The 25,315-nt window shown below is 37.9% G+C and overlaps 2 protein-coding genes across 4 annotated transcripts in view; both read right to left on the bottom strand.

Moving 5' to 3' along the window:
* PPP1R9A (protein phosphatase 1 regulatory subunit 9A) overlaps positions 1-25,315 on the bottom strand; it is a 133,095-nt gene that overhangs the window by 41,808 nt on the left and 65,972 nt on the right. For all 3 annotated transcript variants that reach the window (XM_058830763.1, XM_058830762.1, XM_058830764.1), the window contains exons 3-6: positions 20,172-20,304; positions 19,527-19,647; positions 14,046-14,150; positions 89-224 (exon numbers count right to left, since the gene is read on the bottom strand). In XM_058830763.1, coding sequence (XP_058686746.1) covers positions 89-224; positions 14,046-14,150; positions 19,527-19,647; positions 20,172-20,304 — 495 coding nt within the window. The remainder of the gene's footprint in view (positions 1-88; positions 225-14,045; positions 14,151-19,526; positions 19,648-20,171; positions 20,305-25,315) is intronic.
* DYNC1I1 (dynein cytoplasmic 1 intermediate chain 1) overlaps positions 1-25,315 on the bottom strand; it is a 411,944-nt gene that overhangs the window by 321,199 nt on the left and 65,430 nt on the right. The gene's annotated exons all lie outside the window — the stretch shown is intronic.

The raw sequence follows: 25,315 nt of genomic DNA, 5'->3' as shown, positions 1-25,315 counted from the left end.
CTCTCAGTGATAAGTAAAAAACTGAATAAGGAACAGAAAACAGAACATTGTAGAACAGCAAACAGTGAAACACTGGACAGTCTGTTACCTCATCATCATCTGCATCATACTGTGCATAATGCTGCTCCAGCAGCTCTCTCTGGCGTCGTTCTTGTTCTAGAGTTTGGCTAATCAGCTGCGCAACCTCACTCACTTGTCCCGGTTTTTCTCGTCCAATTACAAACCTATACAAAACATCAGTGAAAAAATATTACTCCTACAGTTTACTGAAGTTCCAGACTGGTAGCCTTTTCCTCCAAAGATGTGTAGTTTTGATTGTTTCAAATGTGTTCTGTGGATGAGATTTGTCACAAGGGCACTGTGGGCAGGAATAGGAGTGATCAGACCGTGAGAGGTCTGGTCACACGGCAGGAGGGGCAAACTAGAAGGGACCATTACAAGCCTCCACTCCAAGTTTCAGTGAAGTATAACCACTTCCCTTCCCTTTAGAACCATGTGTTTTCCAGGAGGCTACAGAAGACCAGACTGTTATGGATGCACAGTAAATGCACAGGCGTACTTATGGCAGCTTATAGTGAAAGGAACGTGCATCGGAGTAACTCCTTCCCACCCTGACTTAGAATTACCTTCCATTTCTGAGCTTTTATATTTGCCTTCCTCCAGTCTAGAAAACAGAATCTATTTCCACATTTTAAAATCTGACAGACACTATTAGCTTAATTTTAGGCTGCATTTAAATCTGTCTTTTATTTCATGAACTTGTGTTGCTAAGGAACATTTTCTCCCTTGTTAGCTACTGCAGAACACTGGGCGCACACTTCCTTGGCTTAACAAAACACAAGGAAAGTGCCTCTTTCTTGGTTGAGGCTTACAAGAATGCTTCTCAGTCTTGCTTTCAGCAACTAGAACTCTGAATTGAGTTTGTAACCCCCCCCCCCCCGCCTTTTTCTTTTCAGCACAGTGGCATAACCACATTTAGATATGTTGCTATCTCCAGAACAAATCATAAACACCCATTACAGAGTATCAACACACTGTGAACTACTGAACAAAAGCACAATTTTAAGATGTCAAGCTGAAGAATTATTTTCTTAGAAGGCTAGAAAGATAATTAGTTAATTACAGATGAAAGAAGTATTATGTAGAGCTGAAAAGCATAATAAGGTGACACTGAGATACTGGATATGGTAAATTATTTGTTTCCACAACATTTGGCTCAAATGATGAATTTAATTTATTATTTGAATGAGACGCAGAAATGTGCATTATATCCCATGTATGAAAATCCATCTCGTTAGTACTGCCTATCACTGTTAAAATCCCTTGAGATTTGTCATCCAAGTGTAAGCCAATGTCTCAAGAGTGAATGACCCTAGGTCCATTTCCTATGACAAATAACTTTTCAGAGTCTATGAAGTCAGGCACTACAGAAAGGACCGCAATTTGGAGATTATTTCAATATCATCAAAATATCCAAGCTACTAATTACTTCCAAAAGGTTAAGAAAGGTGAGAATGAGTGACTCCATTTGAAAAAACGGCACAAGGTGCTCTGAAAATAATTTGCAAGAAAGTGTCTTAGCCTAAAAACATCAATAGCAAATGCAGCAGAGACTAGAAGAGAAATAAGGCAGTAACATCAGCATTTTAATACCGACCAAAACAGATCACAGTTTGGCACTCATATCCCCCTACCACAAAGTACAACATTAGATCTCAGTAATGATAAAGACCTTGGTCTGAAAGAAGAAGAATGTTTCTTCATGGCCCCTACACTTCATCTGTTCTGCATACTGACTCACAGACAGATCCTGTTTCCTCTAAATTTTGGCTTTAGAGCCAAGTATTAAAAAGACTAAACCAGTCATGTTTTCAGACTCAACTGGGAGGAACAATGAACTTTTAAAATTACTAAAGGAAGTAAAAAAAGGATTTAACCCATATCTGCTACTTATTTGTCTCCTCTAATGTAAAAAACCAAATTTAAAGTAAATATGGAAAAAATAATTCTATTTAAATAAAACATTTAAAGCAAAATTATGCATGAGTATATTACACATAGTAAAGAATGCAAGACATTTGTAAACATGTGAGGGAAATCCTCAATGTGTGAAGTTATGAAACCACACAAAGTGATGCAAATATTGGATTCCCTCTGGCCTTCTGCGTGGTAATTCACCTTCCTTGGAAAACACGAGACTCCAAATACTTCATACAATCGTTTTTGTACACTGAAAACTTATAATAGACAACATATCATACATCTGAAGTCTGGTAATTCCTGATAATTTAGAAGTGTTTTTTGACACATTAGACTGTAATGCATTAATATTTTCATACAAACACACAAAATTAGGCAGGATGTAAAAATATGAAGCCTTATTAATTGAATTTTTCTTCTCATGCCAAAGAGAATTTAAATGTTAAATTCACAGTGATGTAATTTTCAAGGCTTGAATCACATGTAAAAATGAAGTTACTCAGTGATACCTGAAGCTGTTAGATGACATACAAATAAAAGCCTTCAAGCAATGACAAAGTTTAAAGCAAGTTTTCCAAAATAGAAATATACTAGTAATGTTCTATGTTCCTAAAATTTATTGCTTTAGAGTGAGACATATCTAAAATGTCTGAAAATAATTCTTTAGAAGCATTCAATCTTCAATTTATGTCAATTTTAGACAAAGAACTGTAAATTTGGAAAATGGAATACTATGTTCCCAGCAATTAGAGCTTTTACAAACTAAACCAAACTTTTTATCATTTTACATTCCATGATCTTAAGAATACAATGCATATAATTATACTTAACTGGTAATTGAGGTAAATCATAAAGTTACATTTTAAAGAGAGAGCTGAATAAAAATAACTTAGAAAATAATAAAACAGGGGCAGTTATTAAAACTCTAAGCATGAATTAGTGATTTATTCATGGAATAGCTTTAAATTCAAGAACTATCATATTCTGAAGTGTTTAAATATGAGAAAGACATAAGGCTATGATTCACTGACCAAAAAATCAGTCACTGAATCATAATACACACACTTCAACAAAGTGGCAAATTATGTATTTCAAATCACTTTTGCTCAACAAAATCAATCACATGCATTTCAGACTCATTAATTGTCTCAAGGGCTAGAAGCATTATATAGAAGCATCATATATAGAAGAAATAACTATATTGTTATTTCTATTGTTGACAGAAATAACATTCTGTCAACAATAATATATTTGAAAAGTTGGTCGTTTTTAGATAGGAGACAAATGAGCATTTTACAGCATTTAAACCACATCACAAAAATATTCCCCTAGATTATTAAAGCCAGCAAATGCAAAATAAACCCCAGCAAATCTGTGATAAGACATCACTATGAAATCTCAGGTCATTACTGGTTTTTTCTGAAGCCTGCAAAAAAAGGAAGGAGAAGGAGAAAGGCAGGGCATGAACTGCCCTTGATACTCAAGAGTTACACTCAATTTAGCTGAATTACAAGCTGTGAAATATTCTTTGTGGCTGTAGTCAAAATGAACAGGGATGGAGCTAGAAACATAATTAATATTTGACTCTATAATGAATTTTAGAATAAAATAGAATTATGTGTCTTGAGAAATTGAAAATTAATTACAGCAGTGGTGGTTAAGAAAAGCATTCTACTGCAACTCCTACATCTCCTGCAATCCATGATTTAAATACTTTACAGCGCACCTGATACATAACCTTCTGCATATGTCCAGCTTTTATTAAAAGAGGATCTGCAGGCCTGTGCTTCTTGAAATAACTTATTGATTTTTCTATCAGCTATGGGAACCAGAAACATTGTTATAAAAATTAAATTTAAAAAAATATTTCCATTTTGAAAATAACTGGTACTAAAATAAAATTGTTAAGGCACCAAATCTATGATTCTAAACTGAAGTTCTGCAACACACAGTTTTAGTGCAATAAATTAATGATTTCTCCTGAAAATACTTCAGGTATTATGTGATGAGTTAAAAATACATTAGCATGGTTTCCTTATATCCAACAAATATCAATTAAGAATACAGCAAACACTTTCAAGAAAGAATGGGGGTTTTGCTGTAGCAGTATTCGAAATCTTTTCTTCTAACCTTTCCTAAAATACAGTTTGATACATTAAAATGTACAGTAAAATTCATTTGGGGAGTTTTACAGTCAGATGGCGCATCGCTGGATCTGTTCAAGGCCAGTGTGGATGGGGCTTTGAGTAACCTCTTCCAGTGGAAGGTGTCCCTGACAACAGCAGAGGGGTTAGAACTAAATGCTCCATAAGGTCCCTTCTAACTCAAACCATTCTATGAGTTTTAAAATGGTTTTCCTCTGAGCTTTGAAGTCTGAAGCTGCTTCAATTACCATTTATCTCATTTATTTCAAGATGTCTTCAATTACCTACTCTGGCTGCTTCCATTAGGTTAACAGGCACATAATTAATCCAAAGTGCTAAAAGGGGTGTGAACACTGTTAAGAAAGCAGTTTTATTTAGTCACAGCAGCACAAGCTGGAATTTGTGTGATAATAATGAACAACCCCTCCCAAACATCACTGCTGTGAAGTCACCAACAGCACATACGGAATTCACAAGCTATGACCTCCCATTACACTTCTTGATATGAAATGATCTGAAATTCATAAACACTGAATAATTTCTGTTGGAAGGAAACCAGTCCAGCCTAAGCCCCTGACTTGAAAAGACAGGCAGCTTTGTCATGGCCTTGATGAGAATTACCCTTGCTGCAACTTCTATTCATTGCCTGTTATTTTGTCCAAGAGTATGATGAATGTGTGTTTATCCATTCTAACTCATGGAAAGCAGTTGAGACAGCAACAAGACGCCTGACATCCAATTCTCTTCTTCCTACTGCAGATGTTCTTTCCACCTCTTTCCAGGATGCTGCCTGTACATCTGCTGTCTTTCTCACAGCGTTGCACAGGGATGCTGCCCCAGATGCTGGACTCACATGAGCCCTTGCCTCATAAGGTTTCTGTCAGCCTATTCCTGCAGGCTGTTGAAGATCCTGTGATTGCAGCCCTGTATTACCCTAGCTATCTCATGTGCAAACTTACGTCAGTAAATCCACCCAGCCCGCCCCTGCATCAGAGACAGGTATGTGCACACAAATCTTTGAAGCTAAGAACTGGAACCAAGAGAACTGGTAGAGGGAAATAAAAAATGTTTGCCTGGAGATAAGTGATCCAAACTAACAAACAAGTGAAGAGCTCTGCTTGGAGATCAGCACCCAAAGTAACATAATGAAGTGACGACCATCAGTGAATGAAAGTGGCAATGACTGAGTGAAGTTATTTAAATTCACATAAGAAACATCTTAGAGGGCAATATGTGTAATATCTAGTGCAGGATGCTGGCTATGTGAAGCTAGTACAGACGAGCAGACTTTGGGAAGAGCCTCCAAGGACCCTGGAGATTGAGTTGCCAGTAAGATGAACTGTTGTTCAGAAGTTCTGCAGCCTCTATCCTTGTGCCCAGACCCAGGATGAAGTAAAGTACTCTGAATTTAAAGACAGCAGGACTTCAACTTACCACTTTGGGTTGGAAGGGGCCAAATGTCCATGCCATGAGCAGGGACACCTTCCATTAAATCAGGTTGCTGAGGGCCCCGTTCAACCTGGTCTTGAACAGTTCCAGGGATGGGGCATCCACAAATTTTTTGAGAAACCCGTTCCAGTGTCTCACTACCTTGTGAGTAAAGAACTTCCTAATCTCTAACAAAAATCTCTCCTCTTTTAGTTTAAAACCATTCCCCCTTGTCCTATCACTATCTGTGTAAAAAGTCACCCTACCTCTTTTATATAAGCCCCCTTTCATTACTGGAAGGTACTATAAAGTCTCCTCAGAGTATTTGCTTCTCCAGGTTGAACCTGTCTCCAGGAGAGATGCTCCAGCCCTCTGATCAACTCTGTGGTCTCCTCTGGACCCACAGCAACATGTTCACATCTTCCTGGTGCTGAGAACTCCAGAGCCAGATGCAGCACTGAAGGTGGGGCCTTACAAGGCAAAGAGGAGAGGCAGAATCACTGCCCTCACCCTGATGGCTACTCCTCTTTTGGTGCTGACCCAGAATGTGGTTGGCCTTCAGGGCAAACAGTGGTATCAGTGGTACTGGTGGATGAGCAGAAAAATCACAGATGAAGCATCAGAAAAGCCTCAGCATACTCTCCAGAGCATCTTGGATAGAAGCCCCTGATAAACTATGCTACTATCAACACTAAATGGATATTGAGTCAGACAATTAGGAAGTCATGTAAAAAACCCACACAATAATATCAATGCACTTAGATTAATTATTCCTCCAGAAATCAATTCTAGTCTAGGGCCTCACTGACACGTAAGCTTTTCTCAGGAGTACTTCAAAATTAGCCAAGGGATTCAATGTTTTGGCACCTTTCCAGATTATCGTCCTTACACTGCTCTGTTCTTCTGAGAGTGCATATTACAAATCAATTCCTTCTCTTTCCAAACAGCCAGACAGTATTCCAACACAATCCTTGCTTAAAAGGTTTCCTTGAATACAGGGTGATAATTTAATCAGCATCTGCTATAGCACCATGCAATTCTTACAGGAATGGCCACTTCAAAGGAACACACTTGTAAATCTGTGCTTTAACATACCTGAACGCAGCCACCTCTGTTCAGAAGGTACAAATGCTAGCAGGCCATGTTTCTAAAAGAAACAGATTGTTTTTCGAGGTGAGATCTGTCTTCCCTCACCCTCACCCTTGCTGGCATCCACAGGGAAGAAATCCAAGAAGAAAATACAGATAGGTCACAAGTAAGCTTCTGAGTTCAGACCATGTCCTTAATCTGGATGATTACATGATCCAGATTCTAGGCAAGGTAGACCATCCTCACAGCACAGCCCAGCTAAATGCTCCTACAGCACCATCCATACACTTTGGCATGTTATCCTGCAAGGATGAACAGCAGTTATTTCTGCCCAGCTGTCACAGTGTTGTATCCTATTAATCAAGGTGCACCAAAACTGTGTGGGAGCTTCTACAAAATAGTATCTTGGATGAAGGAATAAAAATATTAGCTAAATAAACATATATTATGATATTTCAGTTGCAGGGTTAGTAGTTTAAGTTTAGATCCAACCAAGTTGAAGATGAACTGATTCAAAACTTGTCAAGTTGTTCCTTTTACCAGGAAAAGTAAAGAAAGCTGCTCCTAATGAGATCCAGCCCCACTGAACTTTACTCATTCATGTTATACTTAATTTTAAAAGCCATATTCCAATACCTAGAAAAATAGTTTATAATTTGGACAAAATATTTATATTTCCATTTCGCACTCAAACATATAATTTCCTGTCCAAATGTGCAAATATTTTGAGAAAAAAATTGCCATAAAATTCAAATTAGCAAGAACTCAGGATACAGGGGCTATGCTTAAGCCAGTAAATTACACAGTGCCAGGGAATGCTTCCAAGTACTAGTAACTGGTCATCATATTAAAATCGTATTGCATCACTCAAACTGTCTTGGAAACAGTTTGAACCAAGTTAACTAATATTCTAGTAGTAAAGACTATTCAGACACAGTCTAGGAGTTAGAAAAGGCTAGGAGTCAGCTTGGATGTTTCCAGTGGACAGTTGGATATGGCCACCCTGCTCAGAAAGGTACAACTCTTTAAGGGTAGGAGCACTGACCACTCTGCTGCCAGCTGGCCTCAGCACAAAGAACAGTCCAAGGCACAGCTTGTCTACTACACAGGCACAGCCAAGGAATATAAACCAGCAAAGCAGTGATGAATGCAGTCTTATCTCACCCATGCTAAGGGGTCAGAGGACTCTTGAGTAATTTTTCATGTTCAGCACACTTCTCCTGGTAGTCTTACAGGACAATTACCAGAGCCTGTAGGAGTATTTTGCAGAAACCAGAAGGAAAACCTATTATGGAATCTTTGATATAACCATAGTGGATTAAACAGGAGAAATTTACACTACTTTGGTATACAGCACCCCACATTTAGTTTCTGCAAGATCCACAATTTAGGTTGTGAATCAAACAATCAAAGAAGCAGAAAGTGCACCAAGCACACATGGCTTCTGAAGCAGCCCAGCATGAAGTCCCACCTCAGCAATCAGCATTACAGAGCAAAGGGCTTTTCTTTCCTTCTCTTTTTATCTCCTCAGCTCTGGCACTTGGATTTAAGGAAAAAGAAATCGACAGGGAAAGGAAGAAGAAAACCACAACGCCCAGGCAGAAAACAGATAACACATTACACAGCTCTCTGAAGCAGACATGGAGCGTGGTACCCTTCGGTTACCCAGTAATTAGCAGTCCTGCCTCTACTACAATGCAGATCTGCACTTTGGAGAATGCCTGCAAAATTTTAAAGGACCCACCCACCTGTTTCACAGGGTAAGAGCACAGGCAGGCAAAGTCAGAAGGAGCAAAAGAAAATCTGCACAGGCATGCACACTGAGAAAAGAGAAGATTACTACCTAGACAAAGGAGTCACAACAAAGGCACGCTGTTCAGTGTTACTGGGAATAAACAGCCTCCCGTCGGGGCATGGCTGCTGGCTACATCCTGACTTCATCTGTCCCCTATAATGTCAGTTCTTGCAAAGACCTGACTGTATAAACTACCTTCCCAGATGCTGTGGTGGCAAACAAAACTAATGAAAATACTATTTTCGGAAACAGTGTATTTTTCAGAAAAAATTCAGCTCAGGATGGGGTGAGGAATTAGCTGAGGAGGGAATAAATGACATTTCAAGTTAGTGTTACTGAACAATCAATTATTTTTACTTTTCACCCTTTAATTGCTCCTTGTATAAGAGCTATATAAAAGTAGAAGTTTGCATTAAAGATCACATTTTCAGTTTAGTATGAGATAAAAAAAATTAGGCTGCGAAATAATTGGGAGTTGAGACAGAACTCTGCTTTGAACTAAAAATTTCCAGATAAGAAAAAACAAAAAATGGCAATAAGTTATTCTTTATTAGAACAAAGAATAGTTAATAGCGAAAAGCCAGAGGGCTGTAGAGTTGCACCGCTGTTGTTAGAACATACTCTTTAATGATCTAGAAGACTAATTAGACATGGCAAAATTGGCTAACCAATTATTTAAGATGGAAAGACTTTGATGTATTTCAGAAGAATTTAAATAAACAAAAACAGGTAAACTCACTGGCAGGTTAGAATTAATACAATTAATAACTTTCATGGTGGTACATGTCCTGATAAACCAAACAGGTTTTGCACAGGTTCTGCGTGGTTCCCTAAAAAAAGTCAAGAACTGACTCAGAAAGCACCATGAGAGCATCCGCTCAGTGCCTAGCAACAGTTTGGAAAGCCTAGAAAATGTTTAGTCACATTCATACAACAGGATACGGAAGGAGGACACAGAGTTTAAGATTTGCCTTTCCAGTAAAACACTGAATTTGGTTAACTTCCTTAAAAGAAACCTTTCAGAGGAAAGTAATAAAGTAAAGTAATAAAGTATGCTAAAAGCATAAAAGCAGCATACGACTACTGGGATTTCCTGATGATTCTCTCATGCAAGAACCTTTCTTTTTATCAATGCAGTACTTCTTCCAAGAACCATGTCCTCCTTTCCTGGGACCCTGCCTCTCCCAGAGCTGTGTGAGCACAAATCTTTGTATCCAGTAAGTATGATAAAAGGATAAAGTTTTCTCTATGAAAGAACTAGATTTTTTTCTCTTGTGAATATGTTCCAAGGAAAAAATAAAATTCCCTGGAGGCATACAGCTCTCCAAGTGAGCTTTCTCTGGCTGAGACTGTAGGGTCTCCCAGAACCCTTTCATTATGATGAACAGGAGAAGAAAGTGTGGTTCACAAAGGCTTAACATCACCCAAGCAGCTTCAAAGAACATGTCTGACACTCAACATCACTGCAAGCAAAATAGCACAGAAGAAACTCCATGACAGGATAGGATTCCCACTGTCAAGCTGTCTCCTTATCCTATCTTTTATGACTGCAGGCACCACTTGTAAACTTCAAACTGATAGATTACATCCTAAATGGGGTCAAAAGAAGCACAGAACAATTAGTGGTATTAGTGTGGCACTGCCCTCTGAGCCATTAATCTTAGAGCAGGAGCAACACTCAACAATATTGAAAACAACACATATTTCAAATCCCTCCTGTTTTTAATCAAATTCTGAAATCCACTAACATGAGATATTAGTAAACTAAACAGTTGTGTAAAATTATAAAGAAGACTTGATATTTACATCAATTGAAATAGCATTCATAGCTGTATTTGCCTGAGTAGAGTCACGAGGGCACTAATTCTTATCCTGAAAAACAGAAGCTGATTGCCAGCTGGGATTATGAAAGAATTCCATCTCTTTCCTCTGCCTCACAGGCTACCAGAATACATCTGCTGGGTACTGATTATCTTTCTAGAAAACATTGTAAGAAGGAATAATTTAATTTATTATCATTGTATAAGTCAAGTTGGTTGAGCCAATGATCTTTCATTATGATATGATGAATCTGCTGGATAATCCAATACTGCAGACAATGGATAAAATAATCGTAGATGCTTTCGTTTGTTCTTCTTTCACCTCCTCTCAGCCTCACCTAGAACAGTTCAAAAGGTAAAAGCCATGTCTTCATTTTCACAAATTCTTTACTGTGTCAGCTACAGACAGTCTGATACATTTTTTCTGATAGAAAAATCGCAAAAATCTATTCTAGGTCAATGACTTCCACTGTCAGTGAAGTTCAAAGTGTTCAGAAGGCTCAAAGGAGAAAAATAAATCACTAAGTATTGGTATTATGGAAGCTCTCTGAAGAGCTATTGACTGCATTTATCGCAAAGAATTAAGAAGTGGCTTTAATGCCATTCTATTCATGAGTGTCCTTTCTGGACTGATCTCACATAATAAACCCTGTTATAAAAACCAGCATGCACTTTGACTAGATTAAGGACAAAACGACTTCAGATATGTAATGCTGTGGGATATAAACGTGAATTAATGCCAGTGAAAGACACACAAATCTCTGTGTGTACAGGACACCAGGCAGAAGAAAGGCACAGGTTTTGTATGCTATAATCACAAAGAGAACTATGCTTATTAAAGCATTCTATAAACCCCATCAAGCTGACCCTACTGAAGAGCAGGTACGTAAGTGCGAACATGATTCCTCCTGTGAAGGAGGGAGCTGCCTTGCCTTGGATTAGGTGAGGTGTGCTTGTACACTGCCTACCCACTGGCAGCTTGGCTGGGACATCCTCTGCATGAAAGGCAGGAGGGCTTTATAGAGCAGTAACCTTTTCCCCTGCTCCTGCCTCCTGCAGTGACACGGATCATTAATGGCAGCTGCCATGGGAATGGTGCGCTCCAAGGGCAGGAGCACTGCTCCCTGCACTGCTCCCTGCACTGCTCCCTGCACTGCTCCCTGCACTGCCAACAGGCAAGAGCTGACAGCTGGGGCCAAGAAAGGCATTTTGCCCCAGCAGACCCTCCCATGTTGACCCTAATGTTTTGGAGCAGTTCAAGTGCAGAGGTTGCCACAGCCAAAGAGGGTGGAGATGAGGGATTCTCCATTCTAGCTGTAACGCAGCAGGAAAGACGATCTGCCAGAAACCAATTGCTCTCTCCATAAAACAAGCAGCAGGCAGGGCTCTTTTGTCACATATCAAAAGAAAAACAGTCATGAATTAAAAATACCTTATTTTCTTTCATATCTAAATTCACCAATATTAGCTCTTGGTTTCTTTACAAGCAAATGTTCAAACCTGTATTGAAGCCAAAACGTCAAGCATCCTGAAATATCTGTCTCCAAAAAACAGCTTTCTGGAACCATTTTTCATTTTGTGCAACTAAAACCAATGTAGAGCATCAGGCAACAAAACCAGGACTGGACCAGAAGCTAAGCGGGAGCCTGTGCCACACAAGGCTTGGCTACCTTGTCAAGTCTCAGTCAAGTCTCACTCCAGCCTATAACAAACCAGGGAAAAAATGATGCATTTCTCAGCTGGCTTGCATAAAGCAGAAAGTAGTCTTTCTGAGCATTTTTTTTCCATGACCTTTAAAATGAAAAAAAAATTAAGGAAGTTGCACCAAATTCTACCCACTTTTTTCTTCTAATTAGATATACACATTAATAAGATACTGCCAACCACATGGTATGCTCTTTATGTATACATTATTAATATTTTAGTATTATTTTATATTATAACTCATACAGTCTTTAAAATTAATTATTAACAGAATATTAGTTTATGTTTTTTTTGTTTACTTTTGACACTAACACACTGGGTCATTTTTTCCATGAAAACTCCGTATCTTAATCTTACAAGGAAAAACTCAAATATCTCTCTTTGATAAATGAGACCTGTCAGAAGCCAATGATCCCAGTGCACAGGATACACAGTATACCTGGAAATGTAAGCTCAACAATGAAGAAATACTTTTTTCAGCTCCTTATTTTGTGACAAGAGTCTAGACTGCAACCAAACTCAATGTAATTTATTTCCTGAGAGAAGACTGTGGGAGCTCTGTGTGAAAATAATTTTGTTTTTTCCCCTCCATTATTTTCTCAAGGAAGCAAGTATTCTATTCTATAACTTATGCAGTAATAACCTGATTCTAAACGTATATAATACATATGTTTTATGTGGGCGCTTTCTTTTTCCCTTTTGAATTAGAACATCAAACACAGAATATACATAACATCTGCTCTGTGTACCGAAACAGGAACACGTTATTCTCTGTCATCAGGATTTTATGTTTGAACGTCCCAACTATAGAAAACCTAATAAAGTATATACTCATTTTCATAGTTTAGTCAGTAGGAACACTCACAGCATGTGTGAGTCTTTGCAGAAATAGTAATGGTGTAACTTCAAATGTAAATGTTACACATAAATATACTCACCTAATTACCTGCAATTACCCAACAGTTTCTAAGTGTTTTTTTCCTAAATAACATCTCTCAAATAAAAGACTGATCAACCACCCCCAAGATTCTTTGCAGAATCTACATCCCAGTACTATTCTTTAATGTCATGCAGGATCAGCTATGGAATTACGGTGGAAGTGTGCACACCAACATATAGCACCACCATCTGAGGGGGTCTGCATATACTACCACCCATAGTTTAGTCATGGTTCAAAAGTCAGCCATGAACTCATTAATCAAAGAATTCAGTTGTACTCCCTAGAGAAGACTTTGAAAGAGAACCAAAAGGTGACTACAGAATGGCTGCTGCTTTTACAATATGCCAAAGATATTTTTTTGATTTCTTTTGTAGAGTTGAATCTTTACTGAAATTAACAAGCTATTGAAAAACTATGTGACTGCACAGGGTTTTAAATAGCAAACCAGTTCTTTTCTAGGGAAACAATGTTCATTTTAATGACATTTTAGACCTTTGCAGTCACATTCACACAAGTTCAGAAGCTTACTTGCAGTATATGTTACATTTTCTAGCCTGTTCATTATTTTATGGATTTTTATAGGGACACCTTTCAATGAACCATTGTACAGGCTCAGAGAGAAACCCACAGCTGCTGATGGGAACTTAGTTAATTACTACTGGTTACTTTCCTCAATTTGGTAGCTGTTATCACTACTGCATCTGTCTCCTCTGTGCTGAGGTGGGATCTGAGGGACTGGAGTGCTCATCTCCTCCTGCTCCAACCCTGGACCATGAACATGCTCAGTGTCCCCAAAGGTGGAACAAGGAAATGGTCACTGGCAGCAGTTTCCATCTGACCAACACCACGACCTTCATCATTCCAACTAATACAAACAGCTTGAAGCACATGAACATCTAGACTAGTGATCAAGAGCATAGTCATCATCTGCCTGCAATTTCACCTTGTCTTGGTGGTAATATTTTAAAAATCTAAGCCAAAACAAAACTGTAATACTGTATTTGATCCCTCTCTTGGGATCAAAGGAGGGAAGATGCAGAGGTAAAACCCTCTGATTCTACCTGGGCAAACTGAAAGGCCTATGAAGGAAGCCAGGTAATCTTAATATTAAATTAAAATTTCTTTTTTCCTTCTAAAATACTCACCTGACTTTTTCTTTGGTGTTTCTAAGAACAGTTGCAGCAAAATTTTGTGTAACACCAACCAGACTGATGCCATCAACTTCCACAATTTGGTCATTCACTTGGATCCTTTAAGGGGAAAACACAAATGCATAAATAATTGTATGAATTCTTGTGAATTTCCAGCTAAACTTAGCATAGAGATCTCTCTAGCTTGACTTTAAACAAAAGCTCAGTCATAAAATGGTTGAGGTAAATAAAAAACGACATCATTTATTGCACAAAGACATCTCATAAATCCAACTTCAAAGTTACCATTACAGTTAATATCATCAATTAATTATCCAGTCTCTTTCCTTGTATAGAAATACAGCAACGCAAACTCTTGAATTTGTCATATGAATTAAATTAAATGAGATACTTGAACAGCTCTTATATCATTCTTTCCTAAGCCAATCTTGAAAAACAGCATAAGACATAGCTCTGGCATTTCATGCTAATGGAAAAAAAAGGTAGTACTTAACTAAAACAACCTGCTCATCTGTGGAGAAAAAACCTTATGTATCAGATCCAACTGTGACATATTCTCTTAAAATATTTCATCTAACTTGTTCCAAAAAGATGAATTCCTAGTGTAGGTGTGATCTTGCTGCACACAATTACAAAATCTTGGACTGTTTTAATGAGGACTGTTGTTTTGAAACCAAACAACTATTTACAGCTGATACATTGTTTAATGCAGAAAAAGTTAAGACAGAATGAAAGCCATACTGCTTTTATCTAAAGCAAGCACTACTACAAAATCCCTACAGCTGGTGCTGGACTCTTCTGGATTACAAATCCCGGGAAGATGACTGCTATACTATTCTTCAGAAACGCGCAATCTCTGATAGTTTCAAATTAAAAACCACACACATCCACAACTAGTCAAAGGGAGCAATCTTCATGTATTTACATGGATTCTATTGATCCAAACTACAGAGTTTACAAAGCAACCAAGAAACAGCTATGAAAAAAATCCTATTTAAATGATATGAAAATATCTAAATTAACGTATTTAACATCTTAGGATATATTAGTGATAAGACTTCTTTTCAAAGAACAACAGAGGCTTCAACAGAATGCTGAAGCATTATGACTTGGAGCACTAATTTCTCTGTCAAGTCTGAGGAAAGGCTTTGCAGTTTTACATGTGTTCAAGCAGCATCTTCCATTCCTTGGATTCCAGTGGTGAGTAAGAAATACAGTACTTATTCTTTGGCAGCTTCACACCACAGAATGTCACAGTGCTCTGGACAGGATCTCCCTTGAAAAAGGCAGCCTATAAACTCCTATTTTGAAAATCATATTAGGCAATTTAATCTCAGAATTTTATTTCAATTTTTACTGAAACATTTGAAAAATACAGCAATCACATAAATAATTATTTAATTTTGACTTCATTTTTTTTTAACTTTAGTAAACACAGGGTGCAGTCAGATGGCCACAGGAGCTCCTGGAAAAGCACTTTTAAGAAGCTGGTGCCTACTGAATGGGAAACTGTCAGCCTCTTGGCTGAAAATGGTGGAATATCAGATTCCTTTTATATGCAACAGCACCATACATCATCACACAGTGGACTAGCAGTGTTCATACAGATACGTAGGTACAGTATTCCGGGTCATGAAACATCAAGTTAGAGAACTGTTGTCTGAAACTTCCTAAGTGGCTCCATCTTCATTCAGTCTAATTCTATTTGTCCTCTAGGCATATTTGTACCTCCTTTCTTGTTTGTATAGCTCCTAAATTAACTTCCAACTCTTACTTTTATGGTCGCTGTTCTCCAAAACTCCTTTTTTTCTAGATACACATGTATTTTAATTATATATGAACATACATACATATCATAATACAAAGGGCAGCCTTCCTCTCAGAGCCCACTCCAATAGGAGCCCCAGGCCTCCTCCGTCCCTCAAATCTAACTTTAAACATGAATGAAAGATTAGACTCAGGCTTGCCAAAGCCTGAATTATCAACATTTTATTGCTTTTATCATTAATAAAATTGGTAATTCTTCTGACAATTATTTTCTAATGTTCATGACTTTAAACTCTGCGTGCAGATTACAATGGAGTAGCAACTACAGAAGCAAACCAACTAAAGTTGAACACATTATTTGCACGATTGCTCTGTATGATGGACTGGAAAATTTAATCTGCGCAGAGACAAGTTCTGGAGTTCAAGTTAAGAACTATGTAATGTTTCAAAACTGTTGCTCCCAATATTATCAAAATACTTTAAAAAGTGAATGACTCATCACCACAATAATTTGAAAGAAGCCACTATGGACTGACTGATCCAGAAAAATATTTTATTTTTCATATTCAGTCTAATGACTGATTTAAGATTTTTCGCACTATTAATAACCTCTCCTAATACTTATCAACATGCTTGCCTACGGATTCATCTTTAAGCACCCTCCTTGGTTAAATATTGGCACACAAGACCTTTGAATGTGACAACTAAATTCTACCTGTTTGTTTACAGCAACATGAATCAAGCCAGTGGTGTTAAATCACTGAGAAACCTCTTTGCACAGGATTTTGTATTTCCATGGGAGACAAGTACTTTATATCATAATTTGATAGGTCTTTCAATAAAAAAAGTCTAACAGCTATTCTACAGATACTGTAACATTTTAAATTGTAGCTTCAGAAGAAGCTGGTTGAAGATTGCTATGTGATTATTCAGAGTATCTGATGCAACTGCTGAAATAGTTCTATTTTCTAGTAAGAGACTTTGTTTTGCCATCAGTGTTAATGATTAAGTAGGCTTTTCATAAAGATGAAGTTAACAGGACCCTTTACAGTTGATGCACTTTATTATGCAGAACTGTCTGGTCCTGACTGAGAGGATTATATACCCCTCTCCCAAGTGAATGATCAGTCAGGCTCTCAAAGAGAAAATCAGAGTCCTATTTCTCAGCTGACTGAACATTCTGCCGTTGAAAACCAACACAAATATTAGAATGGTCAAAGAACGATATTATTTTTTCTCAGCTGACAAGTTCCTTTCAGATGCCATCTAGGGAAATGAAAGAAGAGACTTGTGACGGAACATTAACTTCTATAGCCCACTCAAACATGTGAATAATGAGATGAAAAGAAATTACAGATCATGACAGAGCAGCAGTGAGTGACTGATTTTCAACCAGAGAATTTCACAAATACCAGTCGTGAGCTTAATGCCTTCTAGCTGAGGTCAAGCATATCCTTCACAAAAACATTCACTTAAAGTAATGGATAAAGTCATGACACCTTGAAGCATCAGCTTCTTCATGTCCTTTCATAATTTTTAAGCCTGTGATAAATCAGTACTTGGCCTTCAATTTGATATCTTATTGCCAAGATCTGTAAAGATACCTCGAAGCTCAATCTAGAAGAATAAATACTTCAGTAGTTTCAGAGCAATGTTACTAAACTTTGCAATCCCCTGACTTCTAGTCTTTTTAAATTTTTGTGGGATTCCCACAGCAGAACAACTTTTTGCCTGACTGAAAAGTTAGAGGTGTTTAACAAGGAACGTGTTACTGCAATATATTTTTAGAAGACAGCATCAGTGTCTTAAGAGTTTATTCCCATTCTTATTTATAAACAATATATTCATATTAACTAATAGAACAACACATTAATGGTTAAAATCAGAAAAGGAGAATGCAGATAAGCTGATTCAATTGCTTGCATATCAGAGAAGTAATATTTTATTGGCATGAAAATTTACAAAGTTAAGCACTGGGACAAAACGAAAAATTGTACAGATCGGAAGATATTTAAGAATCCTTTTCACTATTAAATGATTACATAATGAAGTTTTTTTCTATCTCCTAATGAAAAGAGGCTGGCTTGGTTTTGGCAGGTATTGTATAATACACAGATTGGCAGGTGTTGTATAATACACAGATAACTGTGCCTCTTGTGATAGGAAATATTTTATGCTGAGAAGGAATTCTTTATCCTGTGCATACCAAATAAGCAATTCTAGAAGCAAGCAGGCTTTTTATGAGCACCACAGAAGACTATATACACCACTTCTTTAGTGGGCAAGATTTATGGTACAGCTTCCTATTCCAATTAATTAATGTACTTTCAGTGCTATAGGTATGAAAACTGAACTCCAGAACAGAAGACTATCCAAAATAAGAAATATAAAGTAAAAGTCTGTATTAGTAAAGTTGAAAGGAGTGTATTTAGTAAAAATTTATATGCTCAGATACTCAAATTATTTGCTTAATTACAGAAAAATCAAGGTTGGAAAAGATCTTCCAAGACCAAGACCAGTTCAGCCATCAACTAAGCAACTCAATCACTCCTAAACCACATCCCAAGTGCCACATCCAGATGCCTCTGCAACACTTCCAGAGACAGTGACTCCACCACCTTTCTGGGCATCTTATTCCAATGTCTTTTTCAGTGAGAAAAAGCTCTAAGATTTGATCTGAACCTCACCTGTCACAACTTAAGGCCATTTCCTCTCATCCTTTCACTCGAGAAATGTCAGAAGAGACTGACCCCCACCTGGTCACATGCTCCTTTCAGGTGGCTGTAGAGAGTGACACGGTCTCCCCAGCCTCCTTTTATCCTTTTTATCTCCCCCAGCTCCCTCAACTGCTCCTCATAGGACTTGCGCTCCAGACCCTTCACCAGCTTTGTACCCCTTCTCTAGTCATGCTCCAGAACCTCAGTGTCTTTCTTGTAGTGAAAAGGCCCAGAGCTGGACATGGGACTCAAGGTGTGGCCTCACCAGTGCCCAGTACAGGGTTTACAGTCACTGCACTGGTCCTGCTGGCCACACTATGCTGATCCAAGCCATGATGCCTTTGGCTTTCTTGGCCACCTGGACACACACTGGCTGGTGTCAACCAGGACCTCGAGTCCTTTTCTGCTGAGCAGCTCTCCAGCTGCCCCTCCCCAGGCCTGTAGCACGGCCTGGGGGTGCTGAGACCCAAGTGCAGAACCTGGCACTTTGCCTAATCGAACCTCGTGCTGTTATCCTCGATCAATGTTAGCCCATCGATCCAGCCTGTCAAGATCTCTTTGTAAGGACATCAAATGTAGAGAGACCAAATAATCAAATGTTGAACAGAATTCTCTTTCTAAGGATTGCCTATCTAAAGCTGGCTTGAAGCCAAGAGAACAGGTGGGAGCTCAACACCTTTATAATCTAAACTACCTTCAAAAGTGACACAGAGTTTGGAATCAGCAGCCTTACTCATGCTGAAGCATCTGGGTTCTCAGTAGTAACAAATACATATATTTGGCAAACGTGTTGTTCTTTGATAATTTAAACTCATGGTACCAATTTAGTACCTTCTCATAACCACATCAGGTATTTGGACCTTGCAATGAAGCTTACTAACTTTACAGCTTGGATTACAATTACATACATTAAACAAACTATTCCCTATTGAAAATCACAATTTATAGTGACTATTGCTGATAAAATTTCAAAATACAAAGTCTAGTTTACCTTCCATCTCTTTCTGCTGTCCCACCCTCTGTTACTGTTTTGACAAATATTCCCAGTTTTTCAAGGCCTGCATCAGCTCCAACTCCCATTCCAATAATGCTTATTCCAAGTCCATCTTCATCTGTGAAAAAGGCAAAAGAAAACAGAAACTTCTTACATTCATCTGTACAGTTATTTGGTAGGTAAACATTCATGCTTTGGTTCCTCTTGGCTTTCTGTGTCAATAACACTAGTATTACAGAATCACTAGGTTGGAAGAGACCACATTATTTTGCTTCCTTTTAAAAAAACTATTTGACTACTATTCTAATTATACACAAAAAGTATCATCTGCAGCCTTATGAGGAGCTTAGAACAACAGACAAAGATTTTTATTCCTCCAGTGAAGAATGAACATATCACATCAAACACGGTGTAAAATCATGTTAATGGAGTGTCACAAAAAAATTCTCTTAAGAAGGTAAAAACTGCTTATCTCTAAGTTGCTTCTTTAATTCCTCACGGAACAATTCCTGAAATCCAAAGAGCCAAGATGACTACAACAAATTAATGGAATTTCAAGACAGGGTCCGTAGTCATGTGCAGACTTCCTCAAACTTGCAGGTCAGTGTCACATGAAGTGGAAATGGCACACAGACACAATACCTTTTTCTAGTTCAACTGGGAAGAGCTCCAGCTTTTCCACACGCTTCTCGAGTTCATATTCAGCTGATGCAGCCACTGGGTCAACTTCATCATTTCTCCTGTCATAGTCTTCATTAGAGTATGTATTGAAAACCTGTGGAAAGAGATAAAAAGTCATTCAGCTACCCACTCTAAAGACTTCCAAATTATTAAATTAGCTACTTCTGTCCTGTGATGTTGCAAAGTTTGAAAAGGCTTTTAAAAGACAAATTTCTCATGTTCATTCAAACTTCAGGTTTTTAAATTTGTGGTTTTTTATTCAAGGAAGCACAAGTACACTTGCAAAAGTCAACTGAGTGTTTCTATTGTTTTTGATTATAAATTCAAAAGGTGATTTTTAATGTCTACGTTTGTCTATGCATGTAAATAATTGAAATACTTAATTTAACTCATTAAAATTCACCATTAATGAACATTAAGAGTCAAATACATTGAAATTGTAATTGTAATATTCTGTATAGTCTTTCTGCAGTAGTCTTTAGGCCCTGTAAAATTCCAGTTCACATTCATCCAAACAAAGCTCAACCTGAAGATTACTAATCTACATTTACATCACCTATGGATATTATAGAGATTATGTTCTGTATTATGTCTCAACTTTTTTAGAACAGCAATATACACAGCCATGGGTTTTCTTTTAAACTAATGAGGTTTACAGATTTATTTCATCTCTAAAGCAGTAATTTAACAGTGACTGCATTAACCTGATTATATTATTTATGCTACTTACTATCATATTTTCAACATGGCCTTTATTCAGTGATTATTCAGATCTTCAGAAACATTAGTCAGGAAAAGCATATTTTTGTATTTTAGAGATCAGAGTATGCCAGGCTAATTCATTTAACTGTCTGCACTTAGCAGTAAGGAATATGTATTGTTAGTGGTAGTAATTTTACTGAGCTTCAGTCTCATGGATAATCATATTCATCACTTCAAATAAAGGAAAACAACTTTCCACATTTCCTCTTCCTTTTTTACAGACAAACAAAAGAAGACATCATTGCATAGCCATGTTTTCCTTTATCACTGCTCGTTTTACAATATGAAACACTGCATCCTGCTACATAGCTATGTAAATATTATAGAGCTTTCCAAAAGCCTGCTCTTTTACAGCCCTGCCTGGAGGCTCTGTCACAGTGTCCCTGGATGGAGCACACATGCCAGCTGGCTGCCCAGTTCAGTGACAGGAGCTGGGGCATTGCCACCTGAGGTTTCACCTGGCTGAGAAACTGTTAGTACATATTAATTTCTTTTAAATAGTGAATATATTGAAGCTGAAATACAAAAATACTTTAAAATACTATAATAAGTCTATTTACTACATTATGGCTACCACAAAGCTACCAAAAAGCCCTCTCAGTTTTACATAAAGTAGTGGTTGAAACAGAAAAGACACTAGTCACTCAGTGGGAATTTTAAGTCTTGTATTTCAATTTAATTTTTTCTTCCAAGAAGACTGAGATGATAAGCATCTTACAAGAATTCACAAGCCTATCTCATTTTGATTTTTAGCCATTATGATGCAAGAAAAAGGCTGCTTTAACTATATTATGCTCCTAGAAAGCTTTCATAAATACATGCAAAGCCTAAGTAAAATAAGACATACTTAATGCTGTCCAGTGCTGCTGAACTTTTTATGCTGCTTTAGTATCTCTAAGATTTATATAAAGACATTGATGCAGAAACAGGTTATGAGGAGAGATACAATTCAAGGCTGCCACCATTTCTAGCCTGACTAAAGAATAGACAAAACCATCTGAAAGAGTCTACCCAACAGCAAAAAAAAAGTGGTACATCCTCCCTGGCAGCTTCCCTTCTCTGTGACCTGGTGTCAAAGGCAGCAGTTTTTACCCACTAAGGGTTCCATGTTCAAACCCAACCTCATCCATGCTGACACCAACCAAAATAAGGATCAATCAATAGAGACCCAATTAAAACATTCCTGAGCTAAGGTTTGACCATAAATCTTTAGGTTTCAAACAGAGCAGACATGCAAGCAAGTACAGGTTAAAAACAACAGCTGTGAATTCAGCTTGAATCATCTCATGTATTAACATGATGAGAGAGACTCGTGCCTCAAATGTGAACAGAGATGAATTGCATCAACATCAAGGGAGATACTGCTTGCTGGAGACAAAGAACAGCTGAGAGAAAGGTGTAGGGGAAAATTATGTCACAAAATGAGCATATTTATTTCTGGATTGCTTTTCATCATGTTAACTAGCACCATTGTTTTCCTTGTGTTCAATGACAGGCATGAGAATATTGTGGAAGCAGTTTTAGATTTGTTGCAAAATGACTGAATATGCTTGAGGATAATTTTCTTTGAAAGCATCAAATCATATTGAATTTGGGTTTGGGATGTCTTTCTTGCATCAGATTAGACCGAAGAGATGGCTTCTTGGATTGTGCTCACTGTTTTGGAGTATTTTGTTAATCCCACTTAAAGGAAACCATATATACTGTCGGTAATGAAAAGTTATCATTATGTCTCCAAACACATCATGCCACTCTTATCTAGTACCTCACCTAAGCATTCACTCTGAGATTGTAGATCACTCATTGCACAAAGCTGTTTCCTAACTGGCATTTACTCACTGTCTTTTGTACACTGGCCATATAATTTTTCCCACTGCCTTCAACAAGGCAGTTGCCTCCCCCTGACTAGGGGAAGAAGAAGAAGAAGAATATTCTTGTAAGTCATTTATCTCATTTTGTGCAATCACATTTCATGGTTGACTGATTCTATTAAATGAATCTCTGTGTTTTAAAATGAAGAAAATTTGTGATTGGAAGTTTTCTTTCTTTGTGAAACAGTCTATCCACCAGAGTAATGAACTGCTTGCTCAGTACAGTCATGAGAACTGTCACTCAAGATTTTACTGCACTAAAAATAAGATAAACATTTATAACTTCTTCCTCAAAGTATGGTTAACTTGATTTAAGTGAAACTATTTCATCACGTCTGTTGCTGTTGTGTTTCTCAGAGTGTGCGTGGGATTTCAGACTCATGGGAATTCTCCCATTCCCTGTCATTTGACAGATTTGGTTTTACCGCCACTCTGGCCAAGTACCCAGCACAGTAAAGTCACAAGCACAGAATATGCTGAGTTGGAAGGAACCCACAAGGATCACAGAGTCCAACTCTGGGCCCTGTACAGGACTATCCACAGGAGTCACATTATAAGCCATTACTTAAAAAGCATTACTTAAAAAGCAAGCTCTTTTCATGAAAATCCAATATAGTATCTTAATGTCTGATTTGACAGCTACAAGTTGTAAAAAAACTTACAGGAAACTTTAGGAAAAAAGAAGCTTTCATAGAATTCACTTGTGACATTTTCTAGGATTTACAACAGCACTTGTGGAAAACAAAAAGCCAAGAGCGGTGACATGTTGAAACAAACCCTGAAGAACTGCTGTTAACAGAACATACTTCTGTGTTCTCTGAAGTGACATAAAAAGGGGTCATCAGTGATTCATCCAGCACCAATATAGTAACAAACTGTAACATCAAAGAAGCAGGTATAATTGTTAGGCACCCTGGGTGGCATCCCCAGGGAAATCATATATACGCACACGGATCATTTGCGTCTCTTTGGTAAAACACATGCTAGGGAAGACATGTCACTAACTATAAAAATATGTTGCTGACTAATTCAGAAAAAAAACCCTACATTTTTGTTTCAGTACTTCATCTTTAGGAGTAAGATCAGAAGGATGAAAACTGATTATTCTTGAAAAAAGGCACCTAAGTTTGGGGTGTTTTCCCACAGCTCTTAACTACCAATAATTTACAGAATTTAGCTAACAGTAACCAGTAGGTAGTGACAAGGGTTTGGTTTTTTTTATTTTTTTTTCAGCAAGTCAGAATTGAGATAACTCTGTAGAATCACAAGGGCTATCCTCCCCATGGGCAAACCAGCTTGGTGCTACACAAACCACAATATTGGTGTTGCATACTATAAACTGTGCAACTGTGCAATAAAAATTGTCGTATCTGATGTAAGACTGAGAGAATTGGGGTTGTTCAGCCTGGAAAAGAGAAAGCTTAGGGGTGACATAACTGTGGCCTCCAACACCTGAAGGGAGCCTACGAAAAGGATGGAGAGAGACTATTTACAAGAGCATGGAGTGACAGGACAATGGGGACTAGATTCAAACTGCAAGGGAGAAGATTTAGATTATCTATAATGAAACACTGAGGATAACTTCTCTGTGCTGAATAAGCTAAATGAGGAAAAGAAATCACAATTTGACCATTACCTTCTGCTTTAAAATCTTTCTACAGCATAGCTCCAGGGAGGAGATGAAGCTCTGGCAATGTCTGAAATTGGTGACTATTTTTTTAAAAAGTTTTTTCTCTGCAAAGTGGTTGCTTTGTCACAGTCAAAAGCAGTGAGTCAGTGAGGAGGCTTCCTCCAACTTTCCTGGCTTCATGCTCCCCTAAAGCCTGTGTGGGCATCAGCCGTCACTAACGCCTCAGCAAGGAAGCATCCAGGAGACAAATCTTCCCAAGAGGCAATTGCAGGAATGAGACACAGATGGGAATTAGACACCAGCAATATTGAAAGAAATTGCATGTCTAACATCAAATCCGTGCCTGGGGTTTCCCTCAGAAAGCTCTGTAGAAGAAAGTTCTGTTTTAAGTGTCCTGAAACTCTGGCAAAGCAACCTGCACAGCAGATTTATGTTTCTAAAATCCTAAAAGTATCTGGGCCCCAGACTTCTCCATTCCAGAGAGACCTCTTCAGACATATGACAAGCCAGCAGCAGCTGCTGTGACACGCAGACAAATTGTTCAATTTGTTGAGGCGAACTGGAAAATATTATCTCTGTGTACTCTTGTTTTAGACAAGTGAAACAAGTTATCAAGGTTTCTACCTGTTAGAACATCATGAAGATCAATTGTACTAGAAAACCACAGTGTCACTGTCCTGCAGCAGTGCCAACACTTCTCGATTTGGATCTATACAACTCTGTGCGCTACAGCACATCCTCCTAAACCCAAACCATGCCACAGTGGTGTTTCCTGGTGGGAGACAAGCATTAAAATGCATGGGCTAATCACACACATTCAGTAGTCCTGTAACATGAGGGTG

Source organism: Poecile atricapillus, chromosome 2, assembly GCF_030490865.1.
Source record: "Poecile atricapillus isolate bPoeAtr1 chromosome 2, bPoeAtr1.hap1, whole genome shotgun sequence".
Taxonomy (NCBI): domain Eukaryota; kingdom Metazoa; phylum Chordata; class Aves; order Passeriformes; family Paridae; genus Poecile; species Poecile atricapillus.
This window is presented reverse-complemented; position numbering and strand designations above follow the sequence as displayed.